The 14,424-nt window shown below is 43.3% G+C and overlaps 1 protein-coding gene across 2 annotated transcripts in view; it reads left to right on the forward strand.

Moving 5' to 3' along the window:
* The window catches only part of SUSD3 (sushi domain containing 3), a 52,382-nt gene extending 38,239 nt beyond the window's left edge, over positions 1–14,143 (forward strand). The window contains exon 5 of one of the 2 annotated variants that reach the window (XM_084634730.1): positions 13,556–14,143. In XM_084634730.1, coding sequence (XP_084490856.1) covers positions 13,556–13,772 — 217 coding nt within the window. In that variant the 3' untranslated portion in view covers positions 13,773–14,143. Of the gene's footprint in view, positions 1–5,873; positions 7,108–13,555 lie in introns of those variants that run through there. The other variant, XM_084634731.1, reaches the window with a different exon arrangement.
* The last annotated feature ends 281 nt before the right edge of the window (positions 14,144–14,424 follow it).

Raw genomic sequence — 14,424 nt, forward strand, 5'->3', positions numbered from 1 at the left:
TACAGCGTGTCAGTCAGTACGCATTATCAGTGTAGTAAGGGAAAAGCAGATAAGCAATATCCAATAAAAAGATGTCCAAGAGAAATGACTGCAGAAAAACAAGATGTGCTTGGGAATTTTGAAGCAAATGTGTAATAAGTGATGAAGCAAAATCAGTGAAATGAGTTCCCAACATTTGCCCACGCAGAAATCCCAGCTATGCTCTCTCTTCCGCTTACATAGAGTTGTAAAGGGCCAGGTTTCAGAGTGGTAGCCGTGTTAGTCTGTATCCGCAAAAAGAACGAGGAGGACTTGTGGCACCTTAGAGACAAACAAATTTATTTGAGCTTAAGCTTTCATGGGCTAAAACCCACTTCATCAGCTGCATGCAGTGGAAAATACAGTAGGAAGATATATCTATACATAGATATAGATATAATAGATATAGATATAATACACACAGAGAACATCAAAAAATGGGTAATGTCACACACACTATAACGAGAGTGATCAATTAAGGCGAGCTATTATCAGCAGGAGAAAAAAACCTTTTGTAATGATAATCAGGATGGCCCATTTCCAACAGTTGACAAGAAAGTGTGAGTAACTGTGGGGGTGGGGGCCGGAATAAGCATAGGGAAATAGTTTTACTTTATGTAATGACCCATCCACTCCCAGTCTTTATTCAAGCCTAAGTTAATTGTGTCCAGTTTGCAAATTTAATTCCAATTCAGCAGTCTCTCATTGGAATCTGTTTCTGAAGTTTTTTTGTTGAAGAATTGCCACTTTTAGGTCTGTAATCGAGTGACCAAAGAGATTGAAGTGTTCTCTGACTGGTTTTTGAATGTTATAATTTTTGACGTCTGATTTGTGTCCATTTCTTCTTTTACGTAGAGTCTGTCCAGTTTGGCCAATGTACATGGCAGAGGGGCATTGCTGGCACATGATGGCATATATCACACTGGTAGATGTGCACGTGAACGAGCCTCTTGTATTGTGGCTGATGTGATGAGGTCCTATGATGGTGTCCCCTGAATAGATATATGGACAGAGTTGGCAACAAGCTTTGTTGCAAGGATAGGTTGCGGGGTTAGTGTTTTTGTTGTGTGGTGTGTGGTTGCTGGTGAGTATTTGCTTCAGGTTGGGGTGCTGTCTATAAGCAAGGACTGGCCTGTCTCCCAAGATCTGTGAGAATGATGGGTCGTCCTTCAGGATAGGTTGTAGATCCTTGATGATGCGCTGGAGAGGTTTTAGTTTGGGGCTGAAGGTGACGGCTAGTGGCATTCTATTACTTTCTTTGTTGGGCCTGTCCTGTAGTAGGTGACTTCTGGGTACTCTTCTGGCTCTGTCAGTCTGTTTCTTCACTTCAGCAGGTGGGTATTGTAGTTGTAAGAACATTTGATAGAGACTTTGTAGGTGTTTGTCTCTGTCTGAGGGGTTGGAGCAAATGTGGTTGTATCTTAGAGCTTGGCTGTAGACAATGGATCGTGTGGTGTGGTCTGGATGAAAGCTGGAGGCATGTAGGTAAGTACAGCGGTCAGTAGGTTTCCGGTATAGGGTGGTGTTTATGTGACCATCGCTTATTAGCACTGTCCAGGAAGTGGATCTCTTGTGTGGACTGGTCCAGGCTGAGGTTGATGGTGAGATGGAAATTGTTGAAATCATAGTGGAATTCCTCAAGGGCTTCTTTTCCATGGGTCCAGATGATGAAGATGTCATCAGTGTAGCGCAAGTAGAGTAGGGACATTACGGGACGAGAGCTGAGGAAGCGTTGTTCTAAGTCAGCCATAAAAATGTTGGCATACTGTGGGGCCATGCGGGTACGCATAGCAGTGCCGCTGATTTGAAGGTATACATTGTCCCCAAATGTGAAATAGTTATGGGTGAGGACAAAGTCACAAAGTTCAGCCACCAGGTTTGCTGTGACATTATTGGGGATACTGTTCCTGACGGCTTGTAGTCTATCTTTGTGTGGAATGTTGGTGTAGAGGGCTTCTACATCCATAGTGGCCTACTGTTACTCACGCCTTCTTGTCAGCTATTGGAAATGGGCCATCCTGATTATTACTACAAAAGGGTTTTTTTCTCCTGCTGGTAATAGCTCACCTTAATTGATCACTCTTGTTATAGTTTGTATGGCAACACCCATTTTTTCATGTTCTCTCTGTGTGTGTGTGTGCATGTATGTATATATATCTTCCTACTGTATTTTCCACTGCATGCATCTGATGAAGTGGGTTTTAGCCATGAAAGCTTATGCTCTAATCAATTTGCTAGTCTCTAAGGTGCCACAAGTACTCCTCTTTTTTTTTTGTAAAGGGCCAGGTTCTCTACTGCCCTGTGCCTTGTATAAAGGGTGAGAGGAAAGGCCAGGAAACTGGAAAGCCAGAGGCCAGAATGCTAAGGTAAGGGGCAGCATGGCTGAGAGATCTTTACAGATGCAGGAAAGCATGGTGTGCAGATTTACCACAGCAAGAGAAGAGAAGGTGTTTCTTCCTGTGCTAGGAGCTAAACTGATCTAAAGATTTGATAGTAGGAAAAAAAATAAGCAGAGCATAACAAAAGACACAAAATGAGGCTAAAACCTCAACAATAGAAGGTTATCAAGATGGAAAGTCTATTGATGGAAAATCAAATGGGGCAAATGTTGTACAGTTAGTAGCAATTTACCGCCAGACTGCAAGAGATCCCGGAAGGCCAATCTGCCCTGAAGAGATTTCAGCAATGCCAGGAAGTGCTGCTGGAGTTAACACTGTGTCTGTGTTTTCATTACTACATGCCCTTTCTTACAGGATAACTGTAGTGTCCCCACAGGTATGGCTGAAAGGGCAATTGCATTCTAAGGGTCTGATCCAGTTTCCATTGAATTAGATAGAGCCAGATCCTTGCCCCAAGCTAAATCCCCTTAATGCTGCTCTAAAGGGACAGCTGCGGATTCCTCTAATGTAAAGGAAGCCTCTGGTGGTGTAAAGTCAGTCTACCTGGCTTAGTTTCACCACCACCCACCCCCCCGTCCTACACCCTCCACAAAGGTGGTATATTGGGTATTGGGGCATGGCCTGAATGCTGCTGCTCTTAAGCTCTGCCAGGGGCTGAACCGGCCTCCAATTGCTCCCAAGACTGGGTGAGCAGAAGGGGGTCCTACTGCCACCTCTGCCCTCCCTACCTCAGCTCACCTGAGAATGCAGCCCTTTGTGTGGGTGCAGAATCGGGCCCCTCTTCTCAGGCTCTGCTTTTAGATCATTTGGTCTGAAATGTCTCTCCGTGGTGAGTTCAAGGATGGCTTATTTGGGGGAGTCTGAAGGAGTCCATCCCTTTCCCCCCATTATCTGAAAATACAAAAAAAATCTCCAGTGTTTTTCCACATGAACAGGCTTGTCCGGGTGCTGTTTTGCATTCAGATAATACATTGGCGATTTTACACCCACAAAAGCTGAAAACAATTATGAGCCAAATCAGCTGGGAGGAAGAATTTAATCAGAAAAATGTGAATGATAATTGGGAATCATTTAAGAATACCTTATTAGATGTCCAGAAAACCACAACTGAAGAAGAAGGCTATACTTGTAAAAAAACCCCAAAAACAAAAAAAACCCAAACTGGTTTATAGGGGAGGTAAAGGTAACTATAAAAAAAATAGAATATATAACAAATAGAAGAAAGGGTAATTTGGTACTAATGAATATAAATAAGTAGATAGGAACTGTAGAAATGTGATAAGGGAAGCCAAGGGACACCAGGAGACATCTATGGCCAACAGAGTTAAGGACAATAAGGAGGGGTTTTAAAAAATATATTAGGAATAAAAGGAATGCTGACAATTATATTGGTCCGTTACTAGGTGGAAAGGGCAGAATTATCAATAATAATGCTGAAAAGACCTAAGTGTTCAATAAATATTTCTGTTATGTATTGGTTGAAAAGCAGATGATATAATCTCATCATATTGTGATAACATTCTTTTTCTATTCCATTAGTATCTCTGGAGAACATTAAACAGAAGCTACTAAAGTAAGACATTTTTTAAATCAGCAGGTCCAGATAACTTGCATCCAAGAGTCTGAAAAGAACTGGCTGATGAGCTCGCTAGACTGTTAATGCTGATTTTCAATAAGTCTTGGAACACTGGGGAAGTTTTGAAAGAAAACTAATGTTGGGCCAATTTTTAAAAAGGATAAATGGGATGACCTGGGTAATTATAGATCCATCAGCCTGACATCGATCCTGGGCAAGATAATGAAGCAGCTGATATGGGACTCAATAAAGGCTTAAAGAAGGATAATGTAGTTAATGCAAATTAAGATAGGTATATGGAAAACAGATCTAGTCAAACTAACTTGATTTTTTTTCTGAGATTGCAAGTGTGCTTGATAAAGGTAATAGTGTTGATGTGATATACTTAGAGTTCTCTAAGGCGTTTGACTTGGTACTGCACAACATTTTGATTAAAAAAAAAACTAGAACCATGTAAAGTTAACATGGCACATATTAAATGGATTACAGACTGCTTCATAATGTAACTGTAAACAGGGAGTCACTATCAAACAGTGTATTTCCAGACGAGTCCCACAGGGATCAGTTCTTGGGCCTATGCTATTTAACAATTTTATCAATAACCTGGAAGAAAAGATACAATCATCACGGATAATGTGTGCAAATGACATAAAAATTGGGAGAGTGGTAAATAATGAACAGGACAGGTCACTAAGTCAGAGAAATGTGGATTGCATGGTTAATTGGGTGCAAGCAAACCGGGTGTAATATATGGCTAAAAGTAAATATATACATCTGGGAACAAAGAATCTAGGCCATACCTACAGGATGGGGAACTGCATCCTGGGAAGCAGTGACTCTGAAAAAGATTTAGGGGTCATGGTGGATAATCAGCTGAACGTGAGTTCCTAGTGTGATGCTGTGACCAAAAGAGCTGGTGCGATCCTGGGATATATAAACAGGGGAATTTTGAATAAGAGTGGAGAGGTTATTTTACCTCTTTATTTGGCACTGGTGTGACCGCTGCTGGAATCCTGTGTCCAGTTTTGGTCCCCACAATACAAGAAGGATGTTGATAAATTGGTGGAGAGGGTTCATAGAAGAATCATGAGACAGAATAGAGGACTAGAGAACATGCCTTGTAAGGATAAACTGAAGGAGCTCAATCTATTTAATTTAACAAAGAAAAGGTTAAGGGGTGACTTGATTACAGTCTGTAAGTAGCTACATGGGGAACAAATATTTAACAATGGGCTCTTCAATCTAGCAGAGAAAAGTACAACATGATCTAATGGCTGGAAGTTGGAGCTAGACAAATTCAGAGTGGAAATAAGGTGTATATTTTTAACAATGGAGTAATTAACCATTGGAACATTTGGCAAAGTGTCATGGTGGATTGTCCATTACAGACAATTTTAAAATCAAGATTGGATGTCTTTCTAAAAGATCTGCTCTAGGAATTATTTTGAGGAAGTTCTATGGCCTATGTTATACAGGAGGTCAGACTAGATGATCACAATGGTTCCTTCTGGCTTTGGAATCTATGAAAGTCAGGACGTTCCAAGTTATGCTTCCCACAGCACTCAGAACTTGGCCATATTTCACTTCTATTAAGGTATAAATGTCAATTCAAAGGGTTTGGTCCTGCAGACCCTTAGTCACTTTGAGAGGGTGATGCAGCCGCTAGATGCCATTTGCACAATTCTGGGACCGCTGGAGTCATGTGAATGCAAATTACATGTCTGCCCACAGCTACTCTCTCTTGCCTACTTGCAAGGCAGCACTTAATTGGCAGGGAGGTCATCACACATGGCTGTGTGAGGAGATGCACAATTGGATGCCATGCTAATAAAACAAAACAAGTAATGTTGTCACTTTATATGCTTAATCTTCTATTACAGGGACTGTGCAGTGAAATGGCTACAGGTAGCACATGACTGGTTGATACAACTGCCTGTAACTCGGGGCCGGGCTGCGCCGTTGTAGTGCTTTAGTGAAGACGCAAATGTGCAAATGGAAGAGCTTCTCCCATTGGTGTAGTTAATCCGTGAGAGGCAGTAGCTACGTCAATAGAAGAAGCCCTCCTGTCGACATAGTGGTGTCTGCACTGGATGGATTTTTCATACCCCTGAGCTACATAGTTATATTGATGTAAGTTTATAGTGTAGACCTGGCCTAGGAGAGTTATGTAAATATGTGACAGGGCAACTTCCTGCAATATCTATGGGAGACTATCTTGTATTAAGTGTAAGAATGGTTTCTGTATCATTGTAGGCCAGGGATTGTATGCACTTCCCAGGGAGAGAGCTACCACAGCTCCTCCAGGAAGTAAAAACAGTAGGAGATGGTTAAGGCAAATCACTTGGGTTATAACATCTTGAGTGAGGTACTGTCTGTGACGCTGCACCACATATTCTTCACAGTGCTACTATTATGATATGATTATGACATGATTATGATGTATTTTATGCAAGATGAGTCACGTGAGATGTCATTTGAAAAGTTATAATTTGCTGAATATGATTATTCTATTTGTATGCATATATCACTTTTGTATCTGAAGTTATGAATATTGACTATGTATCTGTATTTCAAATTTAGTTACGCCTGGGTAGCACCCACTAGACAAGATGCTTTCAGTCTAGACAGTGGGTGGGGAAGGGCCTAGTCAGGGCAATGAGCCATTAGGAAAAAAGCATAGGTCTTAGGAGAAGCTTATCTCCCACCTAGTGAGCCTTATTATGAAAGCTACAGACAGCCTCCGAGTAATGGCTGCTATGACTCAACAAGGACATGTGATGAGACCACATGTCTCTCGATTCCATCTTGGGATGTCAGTATTTTTCCACAGACTGGTCTGGGAACCAAGCTGTGTGAACAAAGGGTTCCCGCCATGTGCAAAGGCTATATAAGGCAGGGAGTGACATCATCTGGTGTTCTTCACTCCCTCCACAAGAAGGTTCCTGGAAACACCTGAGGAACAAAGACTGAACTGGGGGAAGTGCTAGACCCAGGCTAATGGGATTTCTAGCCTGTGAATGAAACACCTAGGGATTACAAGCTGTAAAGAAAGTGCAGCTTGTCACTTAAAAATCTGCAGCCTGCTTGTATCATCTCTTAGGATGGGTCTGCTATTCACACCCAATCTATGTAGTATATTAAGCTTAGTTTGTGTTTTTTGTTTATTTGCTAGGTAATCCGCTTTGATCTGTTTGCTATCACTTATAATCACTCACAATCTATCCTTTGTAGTTAATAAACTTGTTTTTGCTTTATCTAAACCTAGTGAGTTGGAGTGTAGTGTGTGGGAATCATAACTCAGGGGCAAAGGCTGTTGCATATTCCTCTCTACATTGAGGGAGGGGGCGAATTTTATGAGCTTACACTGTATAGTTCTCTGTGCGGTGCTAGATGGTATAATTTTGGGTTTATACTCCAGAGGGGGGGTATGCCTGAGGAGCTGGGAGTTGCATTAGCTGTAGCCTTCCTATGCAACAGCTGGTCAGAGAGCCTGCATGTAACTGCAGGTAGGTGCGTCCCTGCCTGTATGTATGCTGGTGAAAGTGCAGGCTGGAGGACTCTGCAGCTTGTCACAGCAGTACAGTGTGAGAGGGAGCCCAGACTGATGGGTCAGGGGGCTCAGTGGTACCCCAGTCCCAGACTGCACCCCAGGGATGACAACCCCTCACAGTGCCTCCTGGGAAGGCTCGCATGTTCTGGTTCAAACTGGACTCTTCAGAGACCAAGGTCTTTTAAGCCCATGCTTAAACTGACTCAGGGCCTTCAATCTGGTTCCTGATTTTAAAGACTGATATGAACGTGTAAGAACAGGGAAAACCCACTTGTAGGGTTTGAAGGACTGACACCTACCAGAATCCCATGTTGGAGTTGGGGGTGACCTCTGGTAAGCTGTCTAATATGCGTATAGGTTCTTTTATTGTCTTTATATACTTTTTCTGTAATGCTTTTACCTTAGGAATAAATGTGTTTGCTTAGGAGCAGCTGTGTGGTAACTTGTAACTGCTGGCAATACACTGCTGTAGCCCGTGGAGAGAAAGCAAAGCACAGGCACTCGCTTGCTGGACGTATCGCAATGCAGATAAGGGAGCTGTGCAGCCTTAAAAACCCTGGTTGGAAAGGAGTGAGATGCAGGTCTTCCCTCAGGAGAGGTGATGTCTGAGAGCTGGAAACCTTTAAGTGGGTGACCATGGAGGGGGAACACTGGGGCAGTTACTCTGGAACTGTGATGCATGATACTGGGCTGAACATTTCTTTTAAAAAGTCAAGGATACTTGCACAACTAAAATGACCTCTTAGAGCTTGGTGTGTAACTTAACTGGGCTTCACTGTCATTTAAAAATCTATGGCCCTCCTTCCGCAACTGCTGCATGTGATCAGTACACCCCTTAAAGCCAGTGATAGCTGCTTCCATGCAGCAGATGTTGAGTCAGATCCACTGATGTTAAGAGAGAGAGGAAATTGACAGCTGAGTATTTAAGCTCTAGAAGAGAGGCAGGGTAGAAATGCCCCCTTAATGGTATGCATGTTAATATTATGCATATTATTGTGGATCTGGACATCCTAGAGTCTAGAGCTGGATGAATACCACCCCCCTCACTGAACCAGCCATAGTAGGATTTAGCCATGAGAGTTTTAGTATGAAGGCAAAGAACAGATTGTCTCTGGCCCTTACAAAGGTGGGCAGGGGGAGGAAGCAAAGTGGGTGCAAGATCTACAGACAACAGCAGTCTGGGGAGTGCAGGGATGGTTTTCTTGGCCCAAATGATCATAAAGAGGAGGAGGCAGACCTATGTCCCCTCTTTTTTCCATTACCATCCTATAGACTTGGCCAGGAACATTGGGGGAAGTAGGCTGCAACATCCCAGCCAGTGCTCCCCCAGCGGGGGTGATGTCGTTCTGCACCGCTCCACCCCCCAATGTGGGTCAGTGGCTAAATCCAACAGTATGGCCCCAAATGGGGCACTTCAAATCAAATCCTATCCAATCCAAATACAGTCTTGGGACGACTGGGAAAAGGGGTATGTGATTTTTAGCTCAAATCTGGGAATGCCCCAAAATATATACTATTCTTTTCCCCTGTCCACTTCCAACCCCCAATATGGTTATGCCTTCAGAGAGAGGCATGGGCTAGTCAGGGTTTGAACATGGACCTAGGAATCAGGGTCTCCAGAGTGCTGGTTATAGCTTTGACAATGATGCCCTATGTGATCGTGGGAACTCACTCCCCCTTCCTGCCTCAGTTTTCTAGCTGTAAAAGGGAGAAGATAACATCCCCTACCTTGTAACAATGGTAAAGCACTCACCATGTGAAAAGTGCTAGATATATATTTGCTAAATTATATTAACTTTCTTCCTTGCCTTAATATACTGTTGCAACTAATGCTCTGTGTGTGTATGTATCTGTATTTCAGAAAAGGTTCCATTATTGTTTTCATAATGGCTCCATTATTATCAACGCAAAGTCACCTGACATAAAACAAGAGAAAAGTTCCGCCAGCTTCCATTAGAAATCACATCGTTGCCAAAACCAGACAGGAAATACAAAATGTACTTATGATGTCCCACTGTGCTTGAGTTCTCTCATTGCAAGGAGGCCCTATTAGCCCTCTCATCCCCTGCAGCTAGGAACAATTCTCAACTCTCACAAAGGAGAATTCGTTCAAACAGCCATTGAGGCATGCTTCTGTATATTACTCTTTTCTACTGGTATAGGCTTTGTCTATTTCCCTCCCCCCCCCCCCATTACACCAGCCCCGTGGACGGCATAATCTTGTTTTTTCTAATATTGTTCAGGAGCTGTAGCATGTGCTGCCTGTTTGTTTTATATTATACTAGAAATAGATTTGAGAAGAGAACAACAACAACAAAACCCACAGGCAAATGAAACCTCTGCACCTGTCCTTTCCAAATTTAAAGTCAAACATGGCCATGTGAGAGCATCAGTACCTAGTGTTACCGTGTTTGGTGTTATTTTCAAGTGAGCGCTAAGATGAGCAGGTGTTATGCGCCCAAGTCACTCACTAAGTATATGTCTATGTTGCATTTAAAACCCTATGGCTGGGCCAAGCCGGCTGAACTTGCGCTTGCGGGGTTCATGCTAAGAGGCTGTGTAATTTCAGCGTACACATTCGTGCTTGGGCTCTAGGACCCTGCGAGGTGGGATCCAACAGCCCCTTAGCCTGAGCCCCACAAGCCCGAGTCAGCTGGCACAGGCCACACTGGTGTCTAATTGCAGTGTAGACATACCCAAGAGGCTTTGGAATATTCCAGCTGGGGGGATAGCTCAGTGGTTTGAGCATTGGCCTGCTAAACCCAGGGTTGTGAGTTCAATTCTTGAGGGGGCCATTTAGGGATCTGGGGCAAAAATTGGGGATTGGTCCTGCTTTGAGCAGGGGGTTGGACTAGATGACCTCCTGAGGTCCCTTCCAACCCTGATATTCTATGATTCTATGACTGGAATGAAGCAATGTTAAAGTACAAAAGGGGGTCACCCATGTTATGCTGCTTGCACACAATGGAGGGAGCACCAGTGAACAAAAGTACAAAGTGAAACTCATGTTTCATAGATCAGTATAAATTCACAGGAATCAGTCTCTACCTGATGCACATGCCTGTAACTCTTGTTAATGCTGAGCCCAGTCCTGCAGCCTCTACTCAGGCAAAATGCCCACTGACTTCACTGATCCCACTGGCTTTTGCAAGGACTGCAGGATTTAGTCCAATGCACTACGAGCATTTTCCTTCAGGATATGTACATTTTTAACATTAGTAGGACACCTCTAGAGAGGCAGCGGCTAATGCTCCGGTATTTGGTTGCACTCCACTTTTCCACTCAAAGCATCTACTAGTGGAGAATGACTACATAATCATTGAAGGCCAATTCCTAGTCTGGCTGAAGTCAATGGGAGTTTGCTACTGAGTGAAATGGGCTCAGGTGTTGTCCCTGTAGAATAACCAGGTGGTGGGCAGTGATGAACTAACTACAGTCTTCAGGGAAATTTTTTTAAATCACAGGGCTTTAGTGGTGCAGCTCCCAACGACCTCCATGGGAGGCAGGCTGCAGCTGCTAAATCCCCACACAAAGCTTTATAGAATAGCTTCACAGTGGGATCAGCTGCAAAAGTAAGCTCTACATTAAATGCACAAAGGCCAAAAATAGCTTGTTTTGAAAGCTCTTTGCTGCGGTGTTAACATGGTCCCTTGACAGGTCTTGCAAATACAAGCATTCTGCACTCCATGCAACAACTTGCAGACAACGGTACATTTTACAGAGTTCCTTTCCTCTTCTCCCATCCCAAACTCTGTTACTTTCTTCCTTCTCCCTCTGGCCTTTTTCCTTCTCCTCCTCTGTACTTGCTGTTTTGATGAGATTGTTTTCTCTTGTAACTACTTCCTATCACCTCAAGAGCATTGAGTGGAGTTGCTGGCACTACAAAAAGCATATGTCCTTGGCAACATATGGTGCCCCCATTGTGATGCTTCCAGTAACTGCTTTTTTTCTGATCAAGTTCTCGAAATGCCCGTGGAAGTCTTTACAATTTTATATTCTGCAGCAGCATGCAGTATCAGCGTTTGAATCTTGTATTTTTGTAGCACTTCGTTCTTGCACGGGTAAGTAATCTCCACACCCCAGCCATACTTCCTGCCGTGGAAAGCTTATTTCCTCTTTTGATACACACACTTAACTCAGCGGAAGGGTGGTGGTGTTTTCAGAGCAACGGCTCCATCTCTGATGTGCTTCAGAAAGATTTTCTGAAGTGCTTGCCCTGGTTTACAGGAGGTGAAGGAAAGTCACTGCTGCTTGAAAATCAGGAAAGGGATCTTTCATGTTAATAAGCAGAACCTTTTTGTCATTTCCCTATGCATGGTTTTGAAAAATAAATAGGGTGAAAAACAAATCCTGCCTTTCAAGTGTGTGTGGGGAGGTGGAATTTACAAGGGGTAGTTAGCCCTCTAGCACAAGGGAATCCATGCAGAGGTGGGGCAAGAGGGTTTGGTCTGCTCATGTGCTGAGGGAACCCTGTTGCTAGGGCCCTACCAAATTCACGGTCCATTTTGGTCAATTTCACAATCATAGGATTTAAAAAATCATAAATTTCACTGTTTCATATATTTAAATCTGAAATTTCACGGTGGTGTAACCGTGGTGGGTCCCAACCCAAAACAGTGTCATGGGGGGCAGGAGCGCAAGGCTATTGCAGGGTGGTCATGGTATTGCCACCCTTATTTCTGTGCTGCTGCCTTCAAAGCTGGGAGGCCGGAAGGCAGCTGCTTGTCAGATGCCCAGCTCTGAAGGCTGTGTCACTGCCAGCATGCCATACTATGCCGCCCTCACCTCTGCGCTGCTGCTAGTGGCAATCCCGCCTTCCGAGCGGGGCTCTCAGCCAGCAGTTGCTGCTCTCCAGCTGCCCAGCTCTGTGAAATCTGCTCTCCCCTACAATAGCAAGATTTCATGGGGGAGATCAGATTTCACGGTCCATGATGCATTTTTCACAGCAGTGAATTTGGTAGGGCCCTACCTATGGTGGGTCAACATCCACTGCTTGCATAGAAGGGGGGAATGCTGTCTCCTTGGTACCATTCCGAGCCATGAGCTTCATAGAAGCCCTTCTGCATTATCTCCATCTGGAAGGGGGCGGATGATGTTTTAGAGACAGGACGAGAGCTAGCGGTTAGTGGAGCAGGGAAAGCTGCTGTGCTCCATGGCAGTCTCCTCCTCAGCCCATGAGCGGGTATCCGAGCAGGTGTCCTAGGCGGAGCTGATACTGGCAGCATTAACCCATGCAGATTCCCTTTCCTGTCTGCTGCCCGGGGACTCCGGTGCCTGTATTAGGATGCAAGCAGAGAGATCGCTCTGCACCTGAAAGCTGTACAACCCCCTACCCCTCCATGTAGGGACCAGCAGAAAAGTGCTGATACTGGGATAGCTTATTCCCATTTGGGAAGGGGACTAAACTCTACCAGTGTAAGGCACCTTTGTACCAGTATAGCTGCATCCACGCTGGGGCTTGTACCAGTCTAACTAGATCAGTAAAAAGTCCCCCCTTGGCCCAACTGAAATAGTGAGACTGATACAATTTCCTTGTGTCAGCCAGCCTTTATGCTCCTTTACCCTAAGGCCCCTTTACGCTGCTCCATGAGAGTAAAGAGCCAATGAGTGAGTGTAACTGTAATTTATGCCCATTTTAAGGCTACTTCATGTTTCCAGAACAGTGTAAAGGGACTTGCGGATACCTGAGAATCAATCCCACTGTGTAGGCAACTACCATGAGAGGTCAGAAGGCAGTTAACAAAACTGCAACAAAATTCAAAAAGTTACACCGGCAGGTACCAGTTGTCTTCAAGCTGTGCCTCCTTCACAATTATGCAACTGTCCCAGCATCAGCTGAGAGACAATTATTTGCCCCATCACTGCCCACTGTTTTAATGCTAGAGCAAGGAGTCCATATAGCACAGCACAAATTGTTTGGTGAATGCTTGATGAGCAAATAAAATGGAATTGAAAGTTCTGACTCTGCTAAAGCAAGTGACACCCAAATAACTTTTGCCTTCTTACTTGCAGATTCCATCAAGAACAGACTAGGGACATCGCAGTTTCTGCGTGTTGCAGAGAAAACGACTGTCAGCCCAAGTTCAACACAAGCAATAGTACAGCTATGAAACAATTACTGCCAGAACATAATGTTCCAATACATACAGTGAGTACAATACACGTTGTTGAGGTCTATAGACATGATAAGGATATTTATAAGAAACCCATCTCTCGTATACCTGGATAGTCAATGTCAGAAATAAGATGGACCAAAATGAAATATGGTTAGAAATATGTGCCTTAAAGACTGCGTAGAAAACTACTTAATTATTCTTATGAATCTGAAAATTTTATACATCAAGATTATTTTAAAATGCTTCCAGATTTAACTTAAATACAGTAATGAATGTTGATGCTTACAATAAATAGCCATTCTCTGCAAAGTGCTAAATATCATGGCAAGAATATAATATTCTCCTGTACATACTATAGACAGAAATGGTAACCATTTGTATATTTGCTTCATGTAAAGTCTCTGACAACAACTGCACATTCATATGACTGCAAACTTCTTTTAACTTGCGTTCTTTTTGTAAACATGCCAGAAAAAAACCATATTTTTGCACACTAGTCTGAGAATTACAATAAAGATTTCTTTTTAATGAAAAAGCATTGTGATTTTATTTGAGAATGGCCTTACTAGGTAACTCATCCATTCTAGGTATATACAGGACCTCATTGTTCATATTAGAATATATGTTTTCTTGTTTTTCCAGTTTGGATCATTAAGGAACTGCTCTGACTCTTATTCCTTAGTTACAAGATAGTTGTTCTCCACGTTCAAATAGAGTTCTTATTTGTTCTCTCATCAGAAAAATAACAGGAACTGTTGCCACTTT

This window comes from Lepidochelys olivacea, assembly GCF_965140295.1.
Source record: "Lepidochelys olivacea isolate rLepOli2 genome assembly, chromosome: 7".
In the NCBI taxonomy this organism is placed as follows: domain Eukaryota; kingdom Metazoa; phylum Chordata; order Testudines; family Cheloniidae; genus Lepidochelys; species Lepidochelys olivacea.